The sequence below is a fragment of the Anomaloglossus baeobatrachus genome, chromosome 1, assembly GCF_048569485.1.
Source record: "Anomaloglossus baeobatrachus isolate aAnoBae1 chromosome 1, aAnoBae1.hap1, whole genome shotgun sequence".
In the NCBI taxonomy this organism is placed as follows: Eukaryota; Metazoa; Chordata; class Amphibia; order Anura; family Aromobatidae; genus Anomaloglossus; species Anomaloglossus baeobatrachus.
Window position 1 is genome coordinate 842410429 of NC_134353.1, and position 19341 is coordinate 842429769.

A 19341-nucleotide genomic window follows, 5' to 3' on the forward strand; every position below is an offset into this window, starting at 1 on the left:
AAAACCTTCATTTCCATTTGGTATCTATTTTATATTCGACTAGATCTTGTAAATAAACATGGTCAGTGTTTAATCTGAGAAAAACAGAAATACGGACAAGGATATGTGAGCTGGCTTGTAAGAGACCAAACTGGAGTACAAAAACACTTAGGTAAAAATAAAGGCATAAGTACCCCCCCTCCCTCCCCCATATACTGATGGGCAACCAAGTAGTATAGTTTGCTCCTACTACTTGGAAAGGTTGTTGGCCATCTCCGTGGTATGGTAGTTTCAGCGATAGACTAAAAAAGGGGTTATCCGGCCTCAGGCTAAAAGTCTCTGTGACTGCATGTTGTGAGAATTCTACGGCTCCACATGTGACCATTGTGACGCCCTGGACTAGCCAGGTAGTCACATACATACCAAGACATCCCCCCCCCCACCCTGGACGGTTACAACAGTCAACCAAAAACCCTTGTTGCCCCCCTCCAGAGTCCGATGTCCACATCAGGTGGGGCGGAGCCAGGCGGTTGGCACCACCCACCGAGGAGTTCACAGGCCTGGAGGCGGGAAAAGTGTCAGTTTAGTGTTGGAGGTGAAAGTATGAGGACACGAACTGCAGGTGTCTGGGTTGGAGCCCAGACACTGACAGCAAGGTTGGCAGACGGTGGTAGCCATCTGCAGGAGTTGGTGGAACTCCGCAGAGCCGTAAGGACCGGGGTCGGGCGTCGGCCCGCCGGTACCGGACCGGGCAACGGAGTGTAACTAAGCACACATGTATACAAGGAGGATATAAGTCTTTCATTTTGCCAAAGTAACCACATACCTCATAGTCAGAAACAATAGATAGTCATAGGCACTAGTGTGCAGATAAAAGATATTCGTTATTGAACAGACAATAGTGAAGTACAAGGCATGGATAATATAATAAATATAATGATAGGTTACAAAGACAGAGGGTGATTAGTTCCCCATATGTGGCTGCATGCAATATCATACCAAATTAGTGAAATGTAGCTCACTGGTATGGTCATTGCTGGAAAGGGGTTAATAAAACATCATAGTGCTAACCTGAAAGGGTAACAGCTGAGCAGATCAGCGTACCAGCTAAAAAAGTACATAATCAACACAGCACAAAACCAGGAACCAGTATAGAGCTTACCAGAGTAGCATGGAGGGGCATGCAGGCACACACGAGAATAGTCCCAACACGTGTTTCGTGAAGAAGTCACCACACGAAACACGTGTTGGGACTATCCCCGTGTGTGCCTGCATGCCACTCCATGCTACTCTGGTAAGCTCTATACTGGTTCCTGGTTTTGTGCTGTGTTGATTATGTACCTTTTTTAGCTGGTACGCTGATCTGCTCAGCTGTTACCCTTTCAGGTTTGCACTATGATGTTTTATTAACCCCTTTCCAGCACTGACCATACCAGTGAGCTACATTTCACTAATTTGGTATGATATTGCATGCAGCCACATATGGGGAACTAATCACCCTCTGTCTTTGTAACCTATCCTTATATTTATTATATTATCCATGCCTTGTACTTCACTATTGTCTGTGCAATAAAGAATATCTTTTATCTGCACACTAGTGCCTATGACTATCTATTGTTTCTGACTATGAGGTATGTGGTTACTTTGGCAAAATGAAAGACTTCTATCCTCCTTGTATACATTTATGTCCTCAGAAGTTGTTGCCTTTTACTGCTGCTAAGATCCAGTTGTACTGTTCTACGTTTTTCAAACTAAGCACACAGGCAGGGCCATCAGACCCCGACCAGGCTTGGAGCCGCCGTCAATAGTCAAATCCGAATGTGACAGGAACCCCTGGGGTTCCTAACTACTAAGTCCCGATTGAAGGCAACCGTCCACCCAGAGAGGATATACAGCCACCGCCACAGGCTAGAGATCCAAGGGCCAGCGCCTGCGGGCAAAACGGGCTCCTACGGCACCTATACGCCGGGGTGCGGACTACTGGTGGGCAACCACAGGAGTCAAGAACATTCTCAAAGGTGCAGGGAAAGACAGCCAACATCAGCCGTCCAGGGAGAGCACAACAACACTGCAGCTGGCTGCGGGACCCATCCATCCGGCCATTTTGGTTTACCTACGACTCTGTCAGTGATTGTCTGAGTGAGTACACCAGTGCCGTCCGGCACCGCGCCGCGCAGTCCCTGCACCCCAGCCATCCGGCCTCCCCCGTTATACCATCGGGCCCCGGGATCACCAACCCCTGCCCACGGAGGGGACAACATCTCAGCTGCACCCTACCATCTCTCCCGGGATCCCCGTTACTGGCAGCGGTGGTGCCATTATCACCATGACCCGTGGGTGGCGTCACGAACAATCTCCCCAAACATACCATCCCCATTTCACTCACGGGTGAGGACCACTGCTCGAGTCCCTGGGTCCGGTCCACCGCTCGAGCCACCGAGCAGCAGCAGCAGCAGAAGCCCCGGACCCAAGCGTGGCGAGCGCGTCCCCTCCGCTCGCGACACCATGAGTATGTGATTTGTATACTTCTGGGCACAGTCTAGTTGTATGATCTGGCCTTGCGCAATACACTTGCATTGAGTAAGGCCAAGCACATCTAGTTGGCACATGACTGCAAATCACATACTTGCAGTTATGCGCTTGCCGCTTCCAGTACCAGCATCGGAGAACCCTCGGTGTGCAAGGTGGGGGTGAGGATTCACAAGTCTGCAGTCACTGGAAGGCTCCTTTGTTGATCAGTGGCAATGTGAATTATTAATATTATTGTTACAATAAAACACAGAGATAAGAAATAGTTTTACAATTTCCTTAAGTTTAAGGCTATGTGCGCACTAGTGCGTTTTACCCGCGGATTTGCCGCGGAAATTTCCCAGCAAATCCTATGTGAAAAAAAATAGCTGTGCGCACACTACGGATTTTTCGCAAATTTCCTTGAGAAGAATTTCTTGAGAAAATTTCTTGAGAAAATGAGCATGTCAATTCTTTTCCGCAGGTACCCTGCGGATTTCGGCAGTACAGCCTGCAAAATCCGCAGGGAACAACCTGCGGCAATTTCGCGGCAAATCCGCATGCGGATTTGCCGCGGATTTGGTGCGGATTTTTTCCGGAGGTCCGGAAATCTTCCACTCCCAGAAGTTTCTCAAGAAATTTTCTTGAGAAACTTCACAGTTCTAGTGCCACATAGCCTAAAAGTTCTCCCAACCATCTTGATCTCGAGGTCCAAATGCTGGACCTCTGCTGATCCCAAGAACAAGGCTTTTGAAGATCCCCATTTTCATGGAGCAGTGTTGATCATATGCACTGCTGCTGCTCCATTCATTTGTATGGGAGTACAAAGGCAACATTTGGCCATCTTCAGCGGTTCAATTAAGAATGAATTGATCAACTTCATTCACATGTGCCCCTGTTCCGTGAGTTGGTTGAGGGTCTTAGCTGTCGTATACCCAGTGATTGGGAAGTCTTTCCTATTCCATGGATAAGGAATAACTTTCAAACTTGAAAATACCCTTTTTAAGGCCAACTGCCTGAACTTCAGCGTGTAAAGGCTTATACTGATATCTGCAACCAGCAGCGCCAAATTATATTCATTAATCTAGGACACATGAATTTGGAAGACCTTCTATTCTCCTACTGCTTCCTTCTTGGCATGTGAGGCTTTAGTGGCCTTTTAGTAGATCCTTTATACCCGTGTTTTTTGTTTTTTTTTTGTCTTTTTAGATCCAAGTATTTACACAAGAAGAAAATGATGTTTTGACAATAAAAATTGAGATGCAGGTGAAGGTTCAAGCTAGTCAGGCCTATCTGCTGCTATCGGACCTTGGGCTGCGGCCACGCTGGGATGTGCACTACTTGTAAGTAAACTTTCTATCAAGAGCAACTATTATTGTGAGGGAAAAATTCAGTTTTTAATACTTATACACAATCTCTTTAAAGTGAATCTGTCAGGTGATTTTTGTAGTAGAATACGAATGTTCTCTTTAAATGGGGCTTAAGGAGATCTTTCAGGATCAGTAACTTTTATAGCTCTAAATTATATTATCTTATTTTAAGTTCCTTAGAATTCAGATTAGTAGCTAGTCAAGCATATGTAAATACAAACTGCATAATCACTGCTCCCACCTCCCAGGGCATTCACTATCACTGCTGAGAGGTGGGAGTGAGTATGGGTGGGGGCAGCAGTGCAAAATCAGATCAGATTTGTTATCACTGATGCCAGTATTGAGAGGTAGGAGGGGGCAGTGAATATGCAGTGTGTATTTGCATATTCTTGACTATTAAGTCACACTGAATTCTATGGAGCTTACAACAAGATAACAGGAAGAGGGAGAGCAATAAAGGTTTCTGATCCTGAAGGTCTCCATAAGCCCTAATTAAAGATAATAATCATATTTTACTACAAAATCATCTGACAGATTCCCTTTAAGAAGCTTTCAGTTTTAAAGTCACTAGATAGTTTGAGCAGCCTCATCCCTCACCTATTAACTTTATTTAACATGTGTTTATCTGTTTCAGCCCCATTTTTTTTTTATTTTAACTGTACAGTACTGTTGTCATTATAGAAGCTGTGATATTCTGGAATCTGCTGGTGATGATGACAAAATATTTTATGTAACCTGCCCACCCGTAAAACAAAGCAGCACCAGAGATCTTGTGATGCTAATGTCCCGGAGGTATCCATGTAAGAATGGGTGAGTTACATATTTTCTTCATGGAATTTGGGGAAAATGGAATCTGCTCTGATAACAAATGAATGACAAGGCAATAATCGTGTTACTGGAATATAGGAATGGTGCATCTAGGCATGTATTACCCTGGAGCCCCTCCACCAGGAGGTCTATGGACACGGCTTGTCCAGCTCATTATGGATGACTAACTTCACCATGGCAGGAGTACATGGCATGCCAGTACTGATCGAATCATGCTGGCACAATCACATCTTTTGCCATGTCGCCATTATAAATGACACCTTGTCATTAAAGCTACTAAATTTATGGGACAAAGTAAACCAACAACTGAGTAGGATACTTACTATATTGGCACATTTATGATGTCCGTCTGGGACTAATAAATTATTTCCCATAAACCTCTTAACACAAAAATCTAAATCCTAAATTGTAATTGTAAGATCTTTCCAGAAATAATCCAAAAATATTTCACTTTTTGTGACCCCATTCTCCATATTAAATTATACATTTCTAATGTATAGTCATTCTACTAAATAGTGCTTGTTTATCACTTACCATTTTAATTGGAGGGATGTAGTAAGTTAAAGGTGTATTCCTATCTCAAAAAGCCTGTCCTAATATCTAGAAGATGTAATATTAGCAAACACCTCTGTCACAAACCACCGGGGGGGTCACTCAGAAATCCCCCGCGCTGGCTACCAGTACGTCACAATCGGGGGGTAACAAGTGGGGGTCACCCCTCCTTTATACCTCCCGACCGACAGACAGAGCACGTGACGCGCTCTCTAGCGCCCCTCTTATAGTCAGGCCAATTATGGAATTGCCCAACAATAAGCAAGGAGGCCGCTATACTACTTATGCCGATTATTGAAGGGTCCCCGGTGAGAGTAGGGTATATATTCCCCCGACCTCCGCGGGCGGAATATATAAAACCTCCCCGAATCTCACTGGCCTCCCCACAATAATCCTTGGCACAACTCGCTGCCACCAACCGCTTCACGGTAACTATTAGCCGAACACACAGACGTGGGATTCAAGATCGAGATAACAGAACAGCCCAAGATTAATTATATAATTTAATCAGCCTAAAGCACACTAGAAACTACAATATATACAATAGGGAATCTACAGAATATACATATGTCAGAGTACAGTTGCAGATAAAGCATGGTTTACAAACAGGCATACACAGTTCCCGCAGTTACCTTGTGCGTCTGGCCACAGGGGGGCGCTGTAGGCCAGGTTTCCAGGAACTCCCACAGATGTTTCCTACACGTGACCCCCAGCGAAAGAACACTGGAAAATGGCCGAAGTAGGGTTATCAACCTGGGCAAATCCAGGTCCCCTCCTACCTTCGTGACCTCAGAGGGAGCACTGCTCCACCCCTGGCTGGAGTTATGGACAAAATCCACAACATGGAATATGGCCATAACTTGGCCTGGGAGCGTCGTAGGCGGACGCCAATGCTCTCATTGTGACAGTTATGAATTTAGCTACAGAATGAGAGGACTCATGACTTGTCTACTAGTTCCCCATTGGCTGATATCACGCCTGGGGTATTTCCCAAGCTCCCGCTCCCATAAAAAGGGTGTGCCAGCATCGTCCGCATGCGGAGACACCATTTTTATGGTTGCCATATTTATCGGAAATATGGCTTGCGAGATATGAACCATTTTTTACTGGAGTCGTTCTGTCTGGATACTTCCAAGCTTGCTAATTAGATAGCAGCTCCTACCACAGGGTCACGGCAGGGAGTCCTCCTGTGTCCATTGTTCCCACATCATCTCATCTCCATATCACAGGAGATGGCCATGGAGGTGTAACACCTTCACAGATGCTGGACATTGAGAACAAGAAGGGAGGGGGCACTGCCAGGGAGTGATGAGCGATTATGACTGGAAGTCATAATTCATCTTCATATCCCGGGATTTGCCTCACAACCTCCAATTAGAAATGGCGTTTAGTTCTCCTGATATAGCCATGTCGCTTACCTCATGTGCAGGACATTGCAGCAAAGTATCCATGGTTATGACCACGAGCAATTAAGTCGCTAGGAGTGGACGTAACCATGGATAACTAAGCTACAATGCCCTGAACATGGCTATATCAGGAGAACTATATTAATTTCTAATTAGATTTGTTTACTAATATTATTCTGATGCCTACTAGATATTGGGATTGGATCTTGGAGATGGGATTAACCCTTTATTATGTAAAGAATTTACAAGTACGTTGAATTTCAATGAACCATCCTTTTATTCAATGCCGAGCTGTGCTGTTTCAGGAGTCTGGCCTTGGAGCCCTCATAGAGAACAAGGCAGCGCTCAGCCAAACAGACTCTGAAAACCTAGTGGCCGACACCTATGGCCGAAAGGCTTGCTCTATCTAACGTGTATGGGGGTGGGGAGGGAATTCTTGTAAATTTGTAAAAAATTCTAAATCCGAATTGGTAACCACTTTTCACACGAAGATTAATAGTCCTGTTTATATTTGCAATTCACTATTTTCCAGAGATCCTTATGTGGTTGCCATGAGATCAGTGACATTGGCAAATTGCCCGCCCTCCGTCCAGTACGTGAGAAGTGAGGTGCAGTGTGCAGGGTTTCTCATCTACCGTCAGAACAATGATGAATGCCAGGTAACTTATCTAATCTAGGTGTGAATTTGATCATGGATTAGAAATATATAAAAATCATCAAATATAAGCACAGATACTGACAATTATAGCCAGTTACTGCGACACACGTGAATATTATGATTTATGCTGGCTTATATTGCAGTATTATATTGTACAGCAATTGGGGAATTTGCATTGTTAAGCACTAAGGAGGACCATGTAGTCACTTTTTTTTTTTTTTTTTTTTAACTATTCATGAACCACATGAGCCACTTTAAAAAGTTTGATGTAAAAAAAAATAAATAAATAAATCAACAAATGCTTACATAAGGAAAAGTGACCTTTTTCTAATTACTTAGCGCAAGAAGCATTGAAAAAATCACAAGTGATTGGCCGAAAACATCCGGCGGGGCCAAACCCTGCTGACAGACAAATATGTAATATATACTTTAAAAAGATCCAAATTAACAGATTAAGTGTAAATGAAAAATATAAATTAGACGAAAAAAGTGCAACTACAATGAAGGGTCTGACCCTTGTTCTTGCTTTGTAGCTATGTCCGTTTTAGTTGCAGATTATCACAATGCAGGAAGACTGCAGAGCTGAATGTGTGGCTGATGTCGTCCTGCGCTGTGACTTATTGGCTCAGGATATTGCAGCAGATTTACTGGCAGCACATTATGTGCTGAGCTATGCCAAGTCACAGGACTGTCGACAAAGAGAACAAAGTTGTACTCAGTTATCACCATATCTGGGGTGTTACATAGGGCTGCTGGTAACATTTACTACATATCTGTTATTAGATATGTGGCCAGCAGTCCTATGGAACACCACAGATAACTACCGTATTTTTCGGACCATAAGACGCACTTTTTTTCCCCCAAATGTTGGGGGAAAGTGGGGGGTGCGTCTTATGGTCTGATGGTGGCTGCGGGGAATGTGGGTGCTGCGGTGGAGCGAGTCATCGGGGGCACGAGCAGGCTGTAGCAGCCTGCCGTGACCACGTGGACCCGCTCATTTAATATGCACGCCCCTCCCCGGCCATCATCCCTCAGCGCTGAAGCAGGCACTGACAGGTGGGTGGGATGATGGGCGGGGGATAAACAGCCGGCCCGCATGATCACCCCTGGTAACTACGGCCTGGAGTGATCATGTGCGGCTGTATTCACTGCTCCCCGCGCATCATTATCAGTGCGGGGAGCAGTGAATCAGTGTACAGTACTCACAGTTCCCCTGCAGCATTGCTCGTCCTCCCGTCTGTGTCGGCGGCAGCACCACTGAGTGGAGCCGTCCCTGTTACCCTGCTGCATCACGATCCTCTCCTGTGTCTGTGCCGGCGGCTGGGTGGAGACTAACCTGGGTGCGTCTTATAGTCCGGTGCATCTTATAGTCTGAAAAATACGTTACATTCTCTGTTATCACTATCTGTGGTGTTACATAGGACCTGGAGATGGCATGTAAGGGGCCTTTTCATTTTGGTTACTGTCCTTTTTTATTTTGAACGTGATAAAGGGGTGTATAAATTAGTGTGGTTTGTAAAGCAAAATTTAGGTTTTGGTGTGATTTCTAAAATGGGGTTTGTGGAAAAAAAAAAATTCAGCTTGTTAGTATCCTTGGTGTCACAGCGACTTTTTTTTCCTTTTGCCCTATTAAAAACTGAAACGCCGGGAACCCCCGGAGGCCGGCATGACTTTGGTTAGGGGAGAGGTGGGGACTAGGGAAACGTTGGGATATATATATATATATAGGGCAGTCTGGGGGTGGGGGTTCTCTTTGGCCTGCGGTCCCCTGGGGGTTTGTCCCGCCCGCCCTTTCCCTATTAGAGTGGGTAGCAGGGACATAGTGGCATTTGGCGGTTGGGGTGGGTCCTCGAAGTTGGTGTAAATTGTTATTGCGGGGTTCATGGAGATGTGGACCCCCTTTAATTTGCTGGTTTGGGTTGGTGGTCTGGTGATTTTGGGGGACTGCCGGCAATGGAATGTCTGGTCCCAAGTTTGCTATTTACCCCTTTCCCCTCCCCCTTTTACATTGGTGCTCTCAAGCAGGTGGTTGCGGCTGGGAGTAAGTTTGGTTCAGGGGGAAGGTAATGTTAGTAAGGTTACTAGTCAATTACCAGATTTGAGCTTCGAGGACCCCCACCCTTATCAATCTTTATTCTATGTTTATATGCTAAATAAAGGCTGCTGTGGCCATTTCAGTCAAACTTGGTTGTCTGTTTCGTAGCCACTACGTTTAAGGGGGTAGGTGGAAATGGTAAGTTTGGGGGGCATCGGGACTCGATTATAGCAAAGTCATGAACAATCAGGTATGGTGGAGGCAAAGGGAAGGCCACTAATATGGCGGACAGCTCTCACATGGGCAGCCAGCAACTGGGCCAACCTGTCCTCAAGACAGAAAATCATGATCTATTTAACATGAAGATTTATAACTGAACTTATAATAATGCTGTAATTTGATTTCACAGGTGACCTACATGAACCAGCTGACATCTGGCATTATGCCATACATTGAAGAGAATCTCACTGGATGGTCTAATTCTATACAAGAAACTGCATCGGCTTGCATACGTTTTTTAGAGACCGCCAAGGTCTGCACAACTTTATTGTAAATGCCCCTTGTACATATTTATAGTGTTTGGGGGAAAAAAAGTTATACTGCCATAATCTTCTCTAAAATGTGTTCTTTTAAATGATCACAAAAATTCACTTAAAAAAAGACAAAAAATTTGATATGGAAAAAGCAACCTTAAAGGAACATCTCACCTGCCCAAACCATGGGCTGCACGAGTCAGACCCTGGTTGCATGATATCAGCCAGGCTATGATTAATGCCGCTGATGGTTTGGGCAGCATGAGCAATAGCAGGTCCCTTTTAATGCACAACTATAAATCTGAGGTTAGGTGCTACACAAGCTTTCTAATGCTACTGATTGATTTTAGTTATTCAGCTACACCTGCAGTCCAATGGAAGACATGGAGTCATGTGCAATCGGCAGCTGTCACTTAAGCTATAAATCAGTAACACTACAGAAAATCTTACTCTGGGGGTCACATATAGTGCTTAGTGTGTGTTGCACTTGAGTGAGAGAGTTTTGCTGAGAAGTCTTCCTAAAGGTCGCAACGGCTTTTTAGCTGCATCGCTAGAAATTAATGCTAATGGATTGCCTATTGTTTTGCAGCAACTATGTGGCCAATAACCCTAGGAAAGCAATTTGCGTTAACTTCTAATGATACAGCGGAAAGCCGCTGTGATATTTAGGAAGTGGTATCCTGGTAGACACTCCTGAGATGTGTATTACACCTGCACAGTATATGACCCGAGCGTTGGTGATACCCCTTATTCTGCACCACTCCACTTATAATCCTGAGAACGCCCTGCACAGCCGGCGCCCACGCCCTGCACAGCCGGCGCCCACGCCCTGCACAGCCGGCGCCCACGCCCTGCACAGCCGGCGCCCACGCCCTGCACAGCCGGCGCCCACGCCCAAGAAGAAGAGCATATAAAGACTTGGTTGTCGCTTTTTTTCTTGGATAATCCCTTTAAAACTCCAGGAGATGCTACTTACTGAAAAGTGAAACCAGCCTACTGTATAATATGGTTTATAAATATTAGAATTAAGAGATGTACTGCAATTAACTAAAGCATGTAAATGTCTAATTGTATTTAAATTCAATAGTGACTGATATTTATTATAATTTCTGTATGTTCAGTAGTTTGAGATGGTTGCATCAATGTCACATAAATACAGCTTGATTAGAGGTTTCCATTCATTATTCTGACGGCACTAAACCTGTCAGTGATTGCTGTACATTTTGAATAGATTTTGCTGATTGCCGTACAGACAATGTAGCCTTTGGGATGCTTTGTACAGTCATGATCATTCCCACTGATGCCCTAAATATACTTGGCTTTGTAAAAATATAAATATAATATTGAATTAAAATTATTTTGCTAGAAATCTGCTGCCTTTTGTCATAACTACTTTGGTACATTAGATGGCGCCAAATACTAAGACAACGGCGTTACAGCATAGTACTACTGATTCTGAAAGGTTTTTGACATTAGTCTAGGAAGAGCCCTGGAGCCATGTAGAAAACAGTCAAAATTCTAAGTCTGCAAGACCTTATTTCTTTGGTATTTTAAGAAAGGAAGTGGAGTATTCTAGCTAAGAACTATTTTTTTTTTTTTTTATTTTTATTTTAAATGTCCATTTCAATGACGCAAATGTCGCGGGCGGGGTGGAGGCCGCTGCGCTCTCGCCAACGCTCTGGTCCGGCGCTGCTGCTGGCTGCTCGGTGGCTCAAGCGGTGGATCTGGGGACTCGAGCGGCGCTCCTCGCCCGTGAGTGAAAGGGGTGGTTTTGGGTTTTGAGAGTTGGTCCGTGACGCCACTCACGGTTTGTGGTGAGGTTGGGGCACCACCGCTGCTCTGGACGGGGATCCCGGGAGCGATGACAGGGAGCAGCCGAGATGTTTCTTTCCCCTCCGTGGGTAGGGGGATTTGGTGGTCTCGGGGCCCAGTGGTGTGACGGGGGAGGCAGGGTTGGTGAGGTGCAGGGTCGCAGGGGCAGCGCGGTGCCGGACGGCACGGAGGTACTCACTCAGCCAATGATAGATACAGAGTCTCCGGTAAAACAAACGGCTGGATGGACTGGTCCCGCCGGCTGCTGTGGTTACTCCCGGATGGTTGGTGGTGGCTGCCTTTCCCTGCACCTGTTGTGTATCTTCGGTCCCGATGGCTTCCCACCGGTAACCCGCTCCTAAGCTTGGATATGTGCCGGAGGAGCCCCTTTTGCCCGCAGGCTCTGGCCCTGGGAATTCTAGCTGTGGCGGTAGCTGTATTTCCCTTTCTCGGTTTGGACGGTTGCCTTCAGTCGGGTCTTTGCTGCTAGGAAACCCCGGAGGTTCTGGTCGCTAACGGATTTGACCGGTTTAACGGCGACTCCAAGCCTGGTCGGGGTCCGCAGGCCCTGCCGGTTTGTGCTGGCTTCTCTTCGCTCCCCGGTTCGGTACCGGCGGGCCACCGCCCGTCCCCGGTCCTACGGTTCCGCGTCAATCAGCCTCTCCTGCAGACGGCCACCACAGTCTGCCAACCTTGCTCTTGGTGCCTGGGCCACGTACCCGGACACGGTCAGTCTGCTCCTCTACTACTCCTTCACGCCTTCTGCTTCACTCTCCCTTACTCAACTGACTTCCTTTTCCGCCTCCAGGACTGTGAACTCCTAAGTGGGTGGGGCCAACCACCTGGCTCCACCCCACCTGGTGTGGACATCAGCCCCTGGAGGGAGGCAACAAGGATTTGTGTGTGACTGGTGTGCCTATCTCGGGGTGTGGGGTGTGTTGTTGCAGTACCTGTGACGACCTGGCTTGTCCAGGGCGCCACATTCCTCCTTTGTTAAATGCAGATCATCCGCGGGCTGCCCGTCCATCACCGGTTTTATTTTTGTAAAACTGTAAAAAGAGGTAGAAAACACATATAACAATTAAACATAAGCATTCTTTTATGAGACTTCCCCCGACGGGAGGCACGGTACTTTTAACGTTACTAACAGTAGTCACTTTTATTAAAACTTACGGCTTCCGCTCTCTCCCGCCCAAACAACCTGGCCCTGATGCTGCCCCTAAGAAGTGGGCAGCACTCCTTGACCCCAGTCCATATCCAGGCTGCCCGAGCGGGTACGGGTACGGTGTTTCGCACCCTACGGTCACTTCAAGGGACCCACGTCCATGGGGAACCCCTGACCCACGGAGGATGGCCACCGGTCCAGGTGGCCGGGCTCCAGCCTACTCTGCTGCGGGCCCTTCCTCCAATCTGCCTCTCCGGAGGCGGTTACGGATTTAAGCCAACAATTATTTACATTCCACAAGTTTGTGGTTGCCCTGCAAGTTCTCGGGCTTGTCCGTAAGTAGTTCCTTACGCACGGTGCAAAGGGGTCCCTACGGGGACAACTTGTCGGCAACGGCCGGTTCTATCACGGTTGACAATCAGGTTAACTTCTCGGTTGATTACTTTCATTCATTTAACAACGGTACTGGTGGTCCCAACGGGGACAAGGGTGCAACGGAGGGACCGCTGACTTTGGGGAGGCTACCACCGCAGGAGGTAGGCCCTCTCAGGGACCGGATGGTACATCGGTTTCTCCTTCCATAAGCAGTGCAGCCCAGAACCGCTGATCGCCGTTGGAAACGGTGGCGGGAGCAGTGTGCTCGGAACATCCCCTTCTATCAGCTGCACTCTCTCTGGACCTCCTGCTGCGGTGCTGGCCCCCGGCTCTCACGCAATCAAGGCTGGTTCAGGAGCTTGGGTGGCCTGATCGCGACGCGTCACGGCTGCAGCGGCCCCTTGCTCGCGGGCCCACACCACGGCAACCATTCTACGCATCTCCGCCTTCCAATCCAGCAGCTGCTGCAAGCTCTGCGCCCTCACCTTCAATCAGAACCGGCCCAGCTCCTGCTCCAGCAAAGCAGCGGTCCCGGCGGGGAGCTCACCCGGGCCGCAATCTTCAAAGGCTACTCTGCCTCGGCTCCCCCAGAGCTTAGACGCTCTGGTGGCGGGCGCTCCAATTCGAGGATGCCGCCATCTCTCCATCCGCGTCCCCCTTGGTCTTTTCTCAGCATTTCCTCTTCAGGGGCGGAGCTTTGGCTTTCGCGCCTCCACAGCTCGAAGACGCTCGAACGGGAAAATCTTCGCGCCCAAGATGGCGGATTCTGAAATTTTTCGGCCGGACACCTCCGGCGGGACACAAGGCGCACTTCTACCAGCCGGTAGAATTGTAAGATCCTGTTTGTGACGCCAAGTTTGTCGCGGGCGGGCAGGAGGCCGCCGCCGCTGCGCTCTCGCCAACGCTCGGGTCTGGCGCTGCTGCCGCCTGCTGCTGGCTGCTCGGTGGCTCTAGCGGTGGGCCGGATCCGGGGACTCGAGCGGCGCTCCTCGCCCGTGAGTGAAAGGGGCGGTTTTGGGTTTGGGGAGTTGGTCCGTGACGCCACCCACGGTTTGTGGTGAGGTTGGGGCACCACCGCTGCTCTGGACGGGGATCCTGAGAGCGATGACAGGGAGCAGCCGAGATGTTTTTCCCCTCCGTGGGTAGGGGGATTTGGTGGTCCCGGGGCCCGGTGAGGTGATGGGGGCAGGGTTGGTGCGGTGCCGGACAGCACGGAGGTACTCACTCAGCCAATGATGGATACAGAGTCTCCGGTAAAACAAACGGCTGGATGGACGGGTCCCGCAGCCGGCTGCTGTGGTTACTCCCGGATGGTTGGTGGTGGCTGCCTTTCCCTGCACCTGTTGTGTATCTTCGGTCTCGATGGCTTCCCACCGGTAACACGCTTCCCAGCTTGGTTATGTGCCGGAGGAGCCCCTTTTGACCGCAGGCTCTGGCCCTGGGAATTCTAGCTGTGGCGGTAGCTGTATTTCCCTTTCTCGGTTTGGACGGTTGCCTTCAGTCGGGTCTTTGCTGCTAGGAAACCCCGGAGATTCCAGTCGCTAACGGATTTGACCGGTTTAACGGCGACTCCAAGCCTGGTCGGGGTCCGCAGGCCCTTCCGGTTTGTGCTGGCTTCTCTTCGCTCCTCGGTTCGGTACCGGCGGGCCACCGCCCGTCCCCGGTCCTACGGTTCTGCGTCAATCAGCCTCTCCTGCAGACTGCCACCACAGTCTGCCAACCTTGCTCTTGGTGCCCGGGCCACGTACCTGGACACGGTCAGTCTGCTCCTCTACTACTCCTTCACGCCTTCTCCTTCACTCTCCCTTACTCAACTGACTTCCTTTTCCACCTCCAGGACTGTGAACTCCTAAGTGGGTGGGGCCAATTGCCTGGCTCCACCCCACCTGGTGTGGACATCAGCCCCTGGAGGGAGGCAACAAGGATTTGTGTGTGACTGGTGTGCCTATCTCGGGGTGTGGGGTGTGTTGTTGCAGTACCTGTGACGACCTGGCTTGTCCAGGGCGCCACACAAAAAGAAACAAACCATTTATACAATACATCTAGACCTAGTGACCACAAGCAGATCTGGATGACCAAAAGTGGCAATTGCTTTCCTGACTGTAGGAAGTTAAAAGGAAGTGCCAGAATTTGAAGCTTGTAGGCCCCAATTCAAAATTTCCAACAGGATCCACAACTTTAAAGGGTCGTCAATAAAAGTGGTCTTTTCTTTTGAATCAAAACAATCTTTTGATGGCCCTTTTAGGCTCCAGGGCATAGGAACGACTGCAACGCCTACATCTGCTATACCGTTAGTTACACCCCGATTAGCGTTCTAGCTTAGTTGTGGCTTCATGTAAGTGCTCATGCAGGTTTTTTTGATATGCAAACAAGGATGAAAGTTTCCAAGCTTCTCTTAACCATTAAAAATGGAAATTCTGATAACACTAGTGTTTTTTTTTTATTTTTGTGGATCTAATGACTTGAATGGGTAAGTGGATGAAAATGTGACGTCTTTATTTGCAGATTGTTCATGCTTGTGAAAAGGCTCATCCTATAGATTAGAATTAGTACTTGTTCTATCCGAATGTTTGATTAAACTCAAATGTAAATCCATGGATCCGTGAAAAGTCTGAACACTCAGATTCCATTTGTGTGCTGTCAGTTTTTAACAGACAGATGGTAAAAGCTTGACACGTGTGTGTGTGTGTGTGTGTGTGTGTGTCTTCTCCATTCATCAGAATTGAGCACAAATTCCATTAGCAAAAGACACAACAGAGGAATGGGAAAAAAAAGTGGTAAATCTGCCATCTCACACCAAAAAACAGATGTTTTAGATTAGTAATATTTTGTGCAAAAAATGGCACAACTGTATTTAGGCATTGGTCAAAATCTTAACAATTTGGTATCCTTCTCCTCTCCAACCTGGTCTATTTCCTTTACTACCCAGCTCCAATTCATGGTTGAGACCACGATTGGGCCCGGATGGGTAGGATTTGGGGACTTCCTGGATCTCCAGACAGGAGCTACTTCCAGTGCGATCTGTGTCCTCATGATGCTGATAGTTGGATTCCTGCTCTGCAGACTGCTTTAGGTCTGAATTACCAGACCTCTTAAAGAGAACCTGTCATCACGGCTTAACCTGTTAAAGTAAAGCTATAAAAACATGTTAAATAAAAAAAACACTAAATGTGTAGGTCCGATCTGTGTGTACTTACATCTGCTCTACTGTCACTATTGCCTCTTGTGTAGCGCCCCTGAAGCCATCAGGGAGCTGCAAGGTACTGCGTCCCCACTGGGATGTGGGGCCTACCCCCAGGGACCCAGAAAACTAGTGCCGGTAACAAACATTCCAGATAATCCCTGTTTTATCCCCAAATTCTCCATAGACTGGTACCAGACTAGGATGGGACCTAATGGATGGCCACTTAGAGAGGTGGAGCCAATGTAGTCCACTAGATGACCAGGTGGAAAGGGTAGACAGTGGACAGTCAGACGAGAGTGAGAGTCGTTGTCTGTGACGGACGGACGGCGAGCGAGTGAAGCACTTACAGGAGTGTGACTGTGACCTGAGGGCCCAGGTGTTTGGTTGCCGGTGGAGTACGGTGGTGTGCTCTCTGAACCATAGCACCGACTGGATACAGAATCCTAGGTCAGGCAAACTCTCTAGGCAGACCTGATAAAATCTGCACAGTGAGGGGACCATCAAGGACCTCACTGACCTTGACGTTCGGGACTCAGTAGCAACAGGAGAACCGGGGAACAGGACCAGAGACTCCGACCCCACAGAGTTCATGCTACCGTCATATGGACTACCGTTGAGAGACTACCAGGAGAGGACCCCCAGACGCTCCAAGCCACGGGGACCCACCAACCAAAGACTGGTGCAGGGGAAAGAAGCCACCAGGTCACTAAACTGGCACTGGAACTAAGGTGACCAGTTTCCATCTGACTGTGAGTAAAGGAACTAGTTACACTGCAACCCCTTGTGTGGCCTACCTTCTTTCTGTACCCATCTAAATCACCTACCCCCTGGGGCCCGGCCCAGCTTCCAGAGGGTTTAACATCCAGGCTGCTACCAACATCAGCCCCAGTAGTGAGAACTGTGCAGCGGTGGCTCCCTCCCCTTGGCCACAAAGCGCAAGTGGCGTCACGTCATAAACTTTCATTTAATCTCCCCTGTAAATATCCCCCTTTTTAAAAAAGCGTTACCATGTCATGGAACCGGGCAACGGCCATCAAGTGACTTTTCCCCAGCAATACACCGACGGGACAGAGTACCCCCTAACCCTGAGCGACACGTTTCAGAGATCATTTAATGCTTGTGTAACCCATGGCTATGGGGTACTCTGTCCTGGGCCATATATGTACGGGGATGCTGTGTCACTGTTGTATAATGGCTGATGCCCGGTTCCGTGACCCTGGGGATGAATTTTAAAAGGGGTGTATATACAGGGGAGTGAAAGAGTTTGTATTGTGACGCCACTTGCGGGTTGTGGTTATGGTGATGGCACCGCCACTGCACAGTCTGTTACCTCTGGGGCTGATGGTGATGGCAGCCTGGATGGTAGGCCCTCCGCAAGTAGGGCTGGGCCCCAGGGAGTGTGTGGGGGTCCGTCGCAGAAAGAAAGGAGACCACATGGTGGGGATGCAGTGCAAATCCTGTTTACTCACTGTAAGATGGAACGGTGGCCTCGAGGACGGCTGGTTCAGACCCCTGGTCCCTTTTTGTACCAGTGCCGGTGTGGTGACCTGGTAGTCTTTCCTCGGCACCTCTCACTTGTGGTTGGGACCCCATAGCCTGGAGCGTTTGTGGGTCCCTTACTGTTTTTTGGCAGTCTATCGTCCGTACGGCGGGCAGTGCGAACCCTGTAGGGTCTGTCTTCTGTTTTGGTTCCTGGCTCAATCTTTACTGCTGGAGCCCCCAGATTCTTTGGGTCAGTGAGGTCCGTGAAGATCCTCTCACTGTGCAGGTATGTCAGGTTGCGTGAAGCTGTCGCCTGACCTAGGGCCCTGTGCCCCGTCAGTACTCTGGTTCCAGAGGTACCTGACTGTACCGTCCCTTGCAACCACTCTCCTTGCCACTTGGGTCACTGTTAAATGACCCCGTCTGGAGACACGTCCGTCCTCTTCAACTGTCACTACGGGACTCTCCTGTCTGAGTGTCCATCTGTGTCTGTCCCCTCCTACCGAGCTGTCTGCTAGTGGACTGGACTGGCTCTCTCTGGGTGGTCATCCATTGGGTCCCGGACTAGTCAGTCATCCCTAATGAGGAGTGGGAAACTGGGGATGTTGTGTGTTGTTGGTACTGGAACTGGGTTTCCAGGTCCCTAGGGATAGGCCCTGCATCTTTGTCAGGTTGCACTACCTAGTAGTGCCCTGAGGAGTTCAGGGGCGCTGCACTTAGTTTTAATTATACAGTATATCACAAAAATGAATGCACCACTCACATTTTTGTAAATATTTTGTTTTCATGGGACAACTTCTCTCTGCCTTGCTGATGGCAGTCTTAAGTACTGTTGTGCGCATGTGCGGGCGGTCTTTCACCTTTCTCTGCACCTGCACATTACAGTACTTTGCTCAGCCCACAGCAGGGCAGAGAGAAGTGCACATGCACGGGAGTGCAACAGAGAACGCTGTGTGAATGACATGGGATGCATCATCCACACAAAGAAAGGAGGATGGCGATTGTTGTCGCAGGCAGAGGGGACGCGCTCGCCACGCTCTGGTCCGGGGCTTCTGCTGCTCGGTGGCTCGAGCGATGGGCCGGACCCGGGGACTCGAGTAGCGCTACTCACCCGTGAGTGAAAAGGGATGGTTTGTTTGGGGAGAGAGTTCGTGACGCCACCCACGGGACGTGGCGATGGCACCACCGCTGCTGGTGACGGGGATCCCAGGAGAGATGGTAGGAAGCAGCTAGGATGTTGTCCCCTCCGTGGGTAGGGGGTTGGTGATCCCGGGGCCCGGTGGTGTCACGGGGAGGCTGGATGGCTGGGTTGCAGGGACAGCGCGGCGCGGAGCCGGACGGCACTGGTATACTCACTCAGACAATCAATGACAGAGTCTCTGGTAAACCAAAACGGCCGGATGGACGGGTCCCGCAGCCGGCTGCAGTGTTGTGCTCTCCCCGGACGGCTGATG

General features: G+C 48.8%; 1 protein-coding gene across 1 annotated transcript in view; it reads left to right on the forward strand.

Moving 5' to 3' along the window:
• Window positions 1-11238, forward strand: part of ACOT12 (acyl-CoA thioesterase 12) — a 59861-nt gene extending 48623 nt beyond the window's left edge. The window contains exons 12-15 of the mRNA XM_075342021.1: window positions 3697-3830; window positions 4539-4667; window positions 7176-7302; window positions 9746-11238. Of these exons, the coding sequence (XP_075198136.1) occupies window positions 3697-3830; window positions 4539-4667; window positions 7176-7302; window positions 9746-9889 (534 nt within the window). The 3' untranslated portion in view covers window positions 9890-11238. The remainder of the gene's footprint in view (window positions 1-3696; window positions 3831-4538; window positions 4668-7175; window positions 7303-9745) is intronic.
• The last annotated feature ends 8103 nt before the right edge of the window (window positions 11239-19341 follow it).